Source organism: Festucalex cinctus, chromosome 4 (assembly GCF_051991245.1).
Source record: "Festucalex cinctus isolate MCC-2025b chromosome 4, RoL_Fcin_1.0, whole genome shotgun sequence".
Taxonomy (NCBI): domain Eukaryota; kingdom Metazoa; phylum Chordata; class Actinopteri; order Syngnathiformes; family Syngnathidae; genus Festucalex; species Festucalex cinctus.
In genome coordinates, this window is record NC_135414.1 from 4,177,662 (window position 1) to 4,187,846 (window position 10,185).

The following is a 10,185-nucleotide window of genomic DNA, read 5'->3' on the forward strand; positions in this document are numbered from 1 at the left end:
TTGTTTTGACCAGAAATCTGTGTTTCAGTGCTGTTAGTCAGAGGAAATAAGCAGAGGTGACCAAAGTATTTTTACTGCAGTTAAAAGCAGGATTCGGGTCAAAGTACAAGAACTGATTCACCTCCTGGACTTAAGTAAAAGGAACATAAAAATGTCTAAACCACTGCCAATAAACATGAGTACAGCCCTTGATGAAAATGTCCAAATAAATACTTTTCAAGATTTTGCGTGACCAACATTATTTTTCCAGCACTACTTCACGTAGTTCACAAGAGCTTCAGTGATTTCTTCAGGGTTATCCCATGAAATGATACTATAAACTAGTCACAAAAGGGGTCCGGTCCTTTTTGTGAGATACTCTGTAAGACCCCAATATCTCAGAAATTCAAGATCCCACAGCTGATTTTTACCTCTCATGTCATCATGCTCTAAAAATATATATTTAAAACTCATTCACTCACAGTCATTTTCACTCCCGGCTGTTTTACTAGATTTTGACCCACAGAATATTGTTATATTACTATAAAAACATACCAAAAGAAAGATTAGAGTCTCTTATTTTGTCAGGAAAAAAAAGTAAATTTCTATCTGTTTCCGTTTTACAAGTATATATAGCTAAGTTTCATCATTATTCACAAATCTGTTTAGAATTGTGAGGAAGCTGTTCTCAACATGGCCATGGTTGATCTCTTATACTCTACTGCCAACTGCTGGCCGTTTTTTGTCATAACTACTATTGCTTCAATTGTTCTCTGCAGTCGAGAGGCTGCATCAAAGCCTTCTGTATGCTCTAGCATAAAAAAAACAAAAACGTGTAAATATGTCTTCGGGACACTTAAAACATTTAAAATAGAACATATTTATATGTTTTTGGGGAGCAAATGAGTTAAGTACTTCCAGTGTAAGTTGTGCTCACATGCTGCCGTTTGCCTTTTAGGATCGAGTCCCGCATGTCCAATCACCGATCAGCCAGTATGGTCACGGAGCCCTCCAAGCTCGTGACCACAACAGCAATGGACGTCACTTCGGTGTCAAAGGTGAGAGGATTTGTTCCGAAAAGTAATTGTTCTTTATTTATTGCTTTTTAATTGTTTTTGCTACTCTGGGTGACAAGAAACACTAATGTTAATAAATTGATTTAACCAACTCTAGACGACGCTATCTTCATTCTGATTAATGACCAACTTTGTTTCATAATTTAGTCATTTTTCCATGCATAGTACAACTGGATTGCAACACAGCAAAAGAAAAATCTTGCCGATTTTTTTCACTTTATAATTCACTCCATAAAAATGCAGGATAAATTTGTAGTAAAGTTGTCACTCACATATTACGGTCTGACTGGATCACAGATTTTTAATCAGAATTTTAGATTACAGATTTTTTGCTATATCGTGGGACTTTGCGAATACACTATCTGCATGACACCCAAGTAGTTAACACCAACTCTACACTCTTTCGCTGACTCCCACGTCACTCACCAGGTCAGACCCCGCCTTTTAAAGCCGCATACATCCTTACAGACCAAGTTGTTGTTGACATTTTTGTTGTTGTTAAATCATTGCTAGGTCGTGTGACTTTAATGAATGAGCACGTTTCTATACATACAAAACAATACACCTCCTGTTAGCGAGCCTTTTGGGCAGACAGCCGGTAAAAGAAAGCACCTGTGAAAAGTAATTAAATGTCACAGAGTATTGCACACTCCAGAATGACCTCATATGGTTATAAATGGATGTGCACATCCTTGGTTGGTTCAGTTCTCATCTTGTTGTAAGGCCATGACACTTTTTGCAATCTACTTTTTGAAGGTTAATACACTCCTTCAACAGGTAAGCACACTATTGGTTTTTATTTGTAAGCACAGCAACTTAGTTTTTTTTTTTTTTTTTTTTTTATCCATGTGTCCTTGCAGGTATCGAGGACTTTGAGCAAATGTCATAGTTTTGGCAAGAGGGATCAAGCTATTAAACGGAACCTCAACATCCCGGTGGTAGTGAGGGGCTGGCTCTATAAACAGGTGACCGATCATGCAACAGTGACAGATAGTGAATGATGGCGGGTTCAACCTTTAACATCACAAGCGTAATTTATAACAGTTTTGCCAACCTTTTTAAATGGGACAAGGCAGTACATAACTCTTCACAATATGGCATGCACACAAAAGAAAATGTCTGCAGTACTTAGCATTTAAGCTAATGCTTTAGGATACTGGTTCTCAAACCTCACACCAAAAATACTTCTCTCCAAGTACTACAATTATGACCAACGTGTAATGTACTGTGGTAGCATGGCAGGCCCAAGTGTTATAATCTAAATAAATATCTAAATAAGTTCCAAGTGATCTATTAGACTAGTGTCGGTGCTAGTGCTGTAACTATCGACATTTTTACAATCGATTACTCTATCGATTTTCAATGGATTAATAAACTAATTCCTTTTAAATTTGCATTAAAGTGTATTACAAATCCAATTCCCCCCAGATTACTGTTTATTAACTGTGTTTATTTTGTACTTTGCATTTGTATCATGATTTAAAACAAACATAAAAAAAATGGTTGATTTTGTACTATGTGACCGGTTTGGTCATTGTTTTTCAAAGAAAAAACAGATGTTTGCAAATGTCTTATTTTGATTAGATACAGCAGATAATCAGTCTTCTTTCATAAAGGGCTTCACAAATTAGTGAACAATTATTGTTGATAAACTGAAAACAGAGGATTTGGGCAATTTTAAATTAAAAAAATGGTTCCAAAGGATTACTCGATTATTAAAACAGTTGAGTAATTTCATAATCGATTACTTGTCAATTAATTTTGACAGCTCTAGTTATACACTGAGATAGGCTCCAGCACCCCCCGTGACTCTTGTGAGGATTAAGCGGTCAAGAAAATGGATGGATGGATGGATAGTTAAATAAAACTGAGCTGTACTGTAAAAAAAAAAAAAAATGTACCGGTACTTCTCACTTGACATTTCAAGTTCCCTAAACATGTCTTTTTTCCCCCCAATTTTGCAACCATTTCATTGTAATTCCCAACCTGCAATTCATTGTCAAAACAATTATTTTGTTGCGTTCCTAACCGGTAACCTCACGCGCATTTCCCTGTGAACTTCCAGGACAGCTCTGGAATGCGACTGTGGAAACGAAAGTGGTTTGTGTTGTCCGACTTCTGCTTGTTTTACTACAAAGGTGAGTGTGAACCATTTTTGATATCAGATTACTTCTATGTATAGGGGAAGATAATTTTTTTTCAACTACCAGTAATCAAGAAAATCACGAGACGCTACCATGCAACCTCTTCTCTATAATCCTTGCTCAATACGCGATAAAGCAAAGAAAGGCCTTGTAGTGCCACATGGCCTCGCTCATACAGTTGTCACCCACGAATTACGGCGCACTTTCCCAGGACTCGTAAATCCCAAATCTCTTGTAAACATCGTAAAACATCTTGGCAGAAGTCAGTGTTTTGTGTTTTGGGCGCAATTACTGACATGTTTGTGTGTGCGCTTGCTTGTTGTTGCTTCAGACAGCCGCGAGGAGACGGTCCTCGGTAGCATTCCTCTGCCCAGTTATCTCATCGCACCAGTTGCACCTGAAGACCATGTCAACCGCAAATATGCTTTCAAGGTAATATTTCTTCTTGGCAACACACAATTGCCACTGCTACCAACATGGCCACAAATTGATACACAAATAGAAATCTTGTTTTGGGCCTTTTATTTGTTTTTTCATCTAACTGAACAATTTATGTTTGATTGCTCACTAAAAGTTAGCTAATTTTTGGCAAGGCACTGAGCTTGAAAAGGACTAGTATCGTATTTATTTACATTTATTTATAGCATATTTGTCAGCCTCCCACTACTGCTTTCCTTTACTGTATCACATTTATGCACACTAGTACAATAACTAGTTAATAGTGAATCAAATAACTAGTTAATAGTGAATCAAAATTCTGCACTTGGTGTCATGTGACATCTGCTTACTAGTACTAGCAGTACCTAGTCGTTGCACCCACATGTTTATAATTGTATATAGAAGCCACAGGATGCGACTTTTGTCTAAATGCAGCTCCTCAACTCATTTCAACATAGTTCCTCAGCAGCAAGGCGTCAGCAGGTGGTGGCAAAGCACTACTTTTGTCTAAATGAAGCACTTCAACCCACTTGCACAACATTCCTTGGCACACAAGATGGCGCCAAAGCAACGCTTTTATTGCTTTGGCTTGAACGTCAACACAGTGAATTAGGGCTGCTACATTATGAAGAAAATATTAATCACGATTCATTTTGTAGTAAATGAAATCACGATGAGAACAATCATTTGTTTTTTGGTACAAAACAAGAAAACGTTTAAGCATGTGAAAAAAAATAATATTACGACAAAGACATTTCTTTGAAACACTAATTATTCAAGTTCCTTTTGGACTAAACACAACTTATTAAATTAGTCTTTTTAAAATTAAAAAGGTGCAAATATATACATTTAAACAACTCAAAATTGTTAGGGTTGTGTGTGTGTGTGTGTGTGTGTGTGTGTGTGTGTGTGTGTGTGTGTGTGTGTGTGTGTGTGTGTGTGTTGGATCCCAAAAAGCAGACCACAAATTGTGTTTAGAAGGCAACAAAAGGGTTTTAATAATAGCACAGGGCGCAAGGACAAAAATCCAAGGAATACCAAAGTACCAAAATAAAACACAAAAGTTCAGTAAAACAGAAAGTGCATGGAACAAGCCACGGAGAAAAACACGTAACAAAAATCCAAAAGTACAACTAAGAAAATCTGGAGCAAAATGCTAATAACAAAGAACACGCAATAGGGCTAAACCACTACAAACAGGCAGAATAAAACAGTCAGCCCTTTCTCCTAACAACAGTCCGTTTACATTGTGGAACAAGAAATATTTTGCTAGCACGTCAGTGAATGAGCTCGGAGGAGTTCTTCCAGATGGTTGGGGTCTGGTTGCTAACCTTTTTTTTTTTTTTTTTTTAATACCCGACACCCAACCGAACCCCCCCCCCTGTGATGGCTGCCTCTGCTGCAGTGGATCTTTTACGTATTCCAGGCATGATTCCTGCATGAATTAGCATATGTACAGTACGTCAAGCCCCGCAGACTGAGATTTTTTTTTTCTTTTTTTTTTGGGGGGGGGGGGGCTGATGGTGGACAGGGAGCAGAAACAGTCGAGTTTTATTTTCACTAATTGTGCTATATAACAATCCAGTTATTGTGAAACAGAGAAAAATCACACTGATTTTGTAATGATCTGAATGCTACAGAGTGCAACGAGCAGCAATCGTGCAGCAATAGTGGCAAAGTTTGAGCAGGTGACTGCGACGTCTAACATTTAAAAGCGAGTTCCCTTCTGTGAATTCTACCAGAGGGCGGCAAATGCATTCATTTCTTTCCGCTCCAGTGACAATCTTCTATACTGTACCCCGCCTCTGTGGAAATATAGTGCCTGAATATTTGATGTAGCTCTGCAGCTGTAGGCAATTCCATATTGTACTTACTTACTTTGTTGTTGTTGGATTTACATGTTGTGTATGTGCCTCAAATTTCTGAATGAGCATGTGCCTTTAAATGTCATACTGTGATGCAAGTTAATTATGCGGCTGGGAATATAAATGATGGATTGTTACTTGCTTCCCTTCCCTGCAGCCTGCGGTTAACTGTGGCTTAAATGCAAAAAGAGATTGTCACATATTTCCATTTAATTGTGGGAATCATATGTTATTATGATTTTTATTCTCCACACTTTTTTGCCGCGTGACAACTCCCACTTAATACTTCCAATTTACACTGTTCAAATTTCAATAGCTTCAAAAATTCATGCCTCCCTGAGGATATATCGTCTGATTCAACATTACTTACAGTATTTGCACAATTTCACATTTAAAGGGATACTTCATTTATTTAGCCCATTATAGCAATAAGAGGTTAATATTTTGTCTATAATTAATTTGATACTTTCATTATTTTTCACATACAATTAGTAACTTTAAAAACACATTTTGCAACTTGCTGTCGACTGAAAATGACATCACAAGGGCTCAGGTAACCAATCACAGCTCACCTGTTTTCTAGGTTTGGTCATGTGACAGTCACAAGCTGAGCTGTGATTGGTTACCTGAGCCCTTCTGATGTCATTTTCAGTCGACAGCAAATTGCAAAATGTGTTTTTAAAGGTACTAATTGTACATGAAAAATAATGAAAATATATCCCTTTAATATAAACTTTCCCCTATTCAATTTCAATGGGACAGACGTTGAACTTTTTCTAAGTATCACTTTCTACGCCCACTTCCATACATATAACTTATCATCGTTACCAGGTGTCTGATACTGCTAGGTGGCACATTTGGTAAAGTGCATTGTCCAACCAGGAGGTTCTAATTTCATAATTTATCTCTCAATTAACTTCATAAGCATTCCACATGCATTCAAACCTTAGCATTCAGCTTTCAGCATTCCCACACAATTTCTCACGGAATTGCACTTCGTCTAGTTGTATATAATTCATAAATATCCTGACAATAACTAACTTCTGCAACAGCATGTGTTAGACTGCAACAAAATGTATAGTGGATGCTGTGTTGGATGAAGACATTCACTAGAAATGATGTCTTAAACATTGGAATCATCATTCTTGGGACTTGTGAATGGGTTGATGAAAGTGTAATTAACCAAAATGTCCACTAGGTTTAGAAACTCTCTGAAGGGAAGTCAGAAGTCAAGGGAAGATAACAGTCTGAGTTTTCTTCTCTGATCTCCTTGTTATTCTTATTTATTTATTTATTTATTTATTTATTACTCATCTCACTGTGTCTCTTCTCATTCCCTGTTGGTCAATTGCCTCCCATTGTGACCGGGTGTGTGCGCGCGGGCGGCGTGAGTACTGTTCTCTCTGCGAGCGGCCCGTCCTGAATCGCACAAGCTGTCCTGTCTTGCATGAATACTGTACGTATTTGATTTCAACTTCAGCGTCATCACCAGTGATCGTCACCATCCGACACCGCCTCATTCTTCCTGGCGTACAATGCGCATTGCTAAAATGTGCATTAGTAGCGTGTTGTCGTGAACCAGCAACACGCGGTGCATCGATACCAGAGCCCTTTGGGGGTGCTATTAATTTTAGCAAATTGTTTTTGCCTTATTTGGATGGTGACACGTTTGATATTGGATCTGCACTTAAGGAAATTGGATCAGCAGGAAACTGCAGTGTCAGTGCTGGAGTGACATACACAGTGTTTGCACTATTTACCAAATATGCTAATGGATCGATGATTGTGGTTTTCTTACAACGCAGAGCAACAAAGGTTTAATCGAGTTAGGCGGCCACCATCAACAATAGTGCTCCCATAGGCTCTGGTCTGTGTCCTTGTCATGCTTTGTATCGTTCATCATTTTGTCATTGTCATCATGGAAAAGACCAGTGGTGGGAAATACAAATACTTTGTTACTATACTTAATTCATTCAATGCCAGTCAAGTGAGTCATTTTCAGAATAGATAGACTCAACAGAACGGCTTGTCAGCCATTAGTGGCTGTTCACATGACAACCTTGTCATATTTATGACACTTAAACATACTTCTGCTTATTATGGTAACATTCTATACATACTGTATATGTTGCCTGTCCGAGTGTATGTATTCAGATTGTCCGAGTGAAAGTCGTTATTAGTGTTACCGTTGCACCGCCATGGAAGTTAAAGTCCTCAACCCCCACACACACTAAACAATTGGGAAAAAGGAAGTGATTTTACATCTAAAATGGTGAATCACTACCCTCCACTGACAGCTTTGCGTCATTACCCCTCCTCAAAGGCTTGGAATATGTAGGAGAACAGCATCTTTGTTCCCCCTTTCCAATGGGGGAACAAGAAAACTCATTCTTGGCACTGAATGTTTTGATTTTAAATTGTTCTTTGCGTTTTAACGAGTTCAGTAGATTCTTTGTGTAGATTCTTTATGTGTTTTTTCTCTGATTTCTTTACACGTTTACTCTCAACATTTGAAAACAGATCCCTGCTGAAAAAAATAGCACAGACCACCATAAGCTGTTTTTATTTAGCTTTTGTGCTGGTCTCTGATGTCACCAGCTACCAGCAGTGCAACAGTTGCAAATGCAAAAAAACAGCAACAACAAAAAAAAAAAAAAAAAAAAAAAAAAAACGGAATTTGAAAAGGTACGTATATAAAATGAGGTTTCCATTTTTTTTTTCATGCTTTTCCATGGCAGTACAACGGGGCACTCTAAAGCAACCACACCAGTGCTAAACCCCTGTCTACATGCTGACTGTCTTCTCCTTGACGTGCGAACACTCAAAGCCAACAACGGCACGCTAAAGTGGTCATATCAGTGGACTATCGGAAGTTGTGTAGGTATTGCTAGCTAGCTAGCAAACTGCAACCACTGATATGCACCAAGGCGCTTAAATTTACAAAAGTCTTTTTTTTTTCTTTTTAAGTATCTTTACATCGATCTACTTTTAAAAATCTTTTTTTTTTTGCACAAGTATCTCTATGTCTATATACTTATTAAAAGGATAGAGTGCAAGTACATTTGCCACCACTGGAAAAGACGTTTTACATGATGCACATTTCATTTTTATTTTATTTTATTTTTTAACATTATTACTGCTTGTCTCCATGAAAACCTTGTAGTCCTGCACTTTCTGAATCATATTCAGGATATAGCCACAAGTCAGTGCATTTTATTGCACTATATCTCTCACAAGTTCACCATTATAACTGAGCGCTGTTTCTATCACAACATTGTTAAATTGCCTCAGTGAGTTTAATGGCACGGGTCCTTTCCAGACTTTAGCTACATATGTGCGTTTTCAAAGGCAATATGTTTGACTTTATTAAGCAAAAAGTGAATTATTCTACCAGTCAAAGCAATACAGCCTGTACATAGACTGAAGTTTTGATAGATACTTGTGTTTTTGTGGATGTAGACAACCCAAATCAGGATTGTATTACTAAAATTATATTTCTAGTTGCAATTTGCAGATATCCCATTACTAATCTATCTTTTCCATTATATGGTTGGTAGTGAGTTGTTGCCATAAACTGAACAATGCTTTTGTTTATGACGCGCCACTTTGCTTCCTGTGATTCTTTACTTGACACTTATCAGTCTTTCTCAACGTTACTGCTAGTCATTTTCATTCTCACATCTGCGTTCGCTCTACCTCCCTCTCACAGGCGAGCCACACAGGAATGCGCTCCTACATCTACAATAAGAACTCTGTGATTGGCTCGCAGGCGGAACACTGCGGGATGCGGACGTATTTCTTTAGCGCAGACACACAGGAGGACATGAATGGCTGGATCCGGGCCATGAACCAGGCGGCGCTGATGCAGCAGAGTCACACCATTAAAAGGTTGGTCTCGCCCCACGGAGGATAGGCCGCTCCTCTTCCATTGGCTGGGTTTCCAGCTGTATAACTAACGTCCTGCCCCCCTCCATAAAGCACGGCAATCTGTGTGAGCTGAGTGAAGCGAGGTCGTAAAAAAGAAAAAAAAAGAAAGAAAAGAAACCGGATGCACCATTTCGACACAAGTTCTACTTACATTTGCATTACCATCCAATATGATTGATAGTTCCCCTGCCTTCTGAGGCTTCATTTGAGCAGGTCAGGCTCTGGCCATCTGTTCAGGGCCTTGATAATGTTTGAGGTGCATCGAGATGACGACTGAAGCCCTCTGCCAGCTGGACATAAGCCGCAGTCAAGAGAGGCACTTCTCGAGAGGGTCATTGCATCTCAAGTTAACTCATTTGCTCCCAATAACTTATAAATACGTTTTTGTTTTAATGTTTGAAGTGTCCCAAAGACGTATTTATACGTTCTTTTTTATTTTTTATTTTATTTTTTATTTTTTTATTTTATGCTAGAGCATACATAAAGCTTTGATGCAGCCTCTCTACTGCAGAGAACGGTTGAAGCAATGGTAGTTATGACAAAAACGGCCAGCAGGTGGTAGCAGAGCAAAGGAGATCAACCAGGGCTATGTTGAAAAAAAAAAAAGGTCAATTGCTCACAATTCTAAATAGATTTGTGAAAACTGATTAAACTTAGCTAGCTATATTCTAATGCTCATTGCTGCAAAATGGAAATAGGTAAAAATATACTTTTTTTTCCTGATGACAAGATGCTTTAATCTTTCTTTTGATAGGT

The 10,185-nt window shown here is 38.3% G+C and overlaps 1 protein-coding gene across 13 annotated transcripts in view; it reads left to right on the forward strand.

The window, feature by feature from the left end:
- plekha7b (pleckstrin homology domain containing, family A member 7b) overlaps nt 1-10,185 on the forward strand; it is a 112,927-nt gene that overhangs the window by 71,114 nt on the left and 31,628 nt on the right. For 10 of the 13 annotated variants that reach the window (XM_077518309.1, XM_077518314.1, XM_077518310.1 and 7 more), the window contains 5 exons: nt 938-1,037; nt 1,916-2,020; nt 3,121-3,193; nt 3,531-3,631; nt 9,212-9,390. In XM_077518309.1, the coding sequence (XP_077374435.1) occupies nt 938-1,037; nt 1,916-2,020; nt 3,121-3,193; nt 3,531-3,631; nt 9,212-9,390 (558 nt within the window). Of the gene's footprint in view, nt 1-937; nt 1,038-1,915; nt 2,021-3,120; nt 3,194-3,530; nt 3,632-6,128; nt 6,959-9,211; nt 9,391-10,185 lie in introns of those variants that run through there. The other 3 variants (XM_077518313.1, XM_077518324.1, XM_077518321.1) reach the window with 2 other exon arrangements.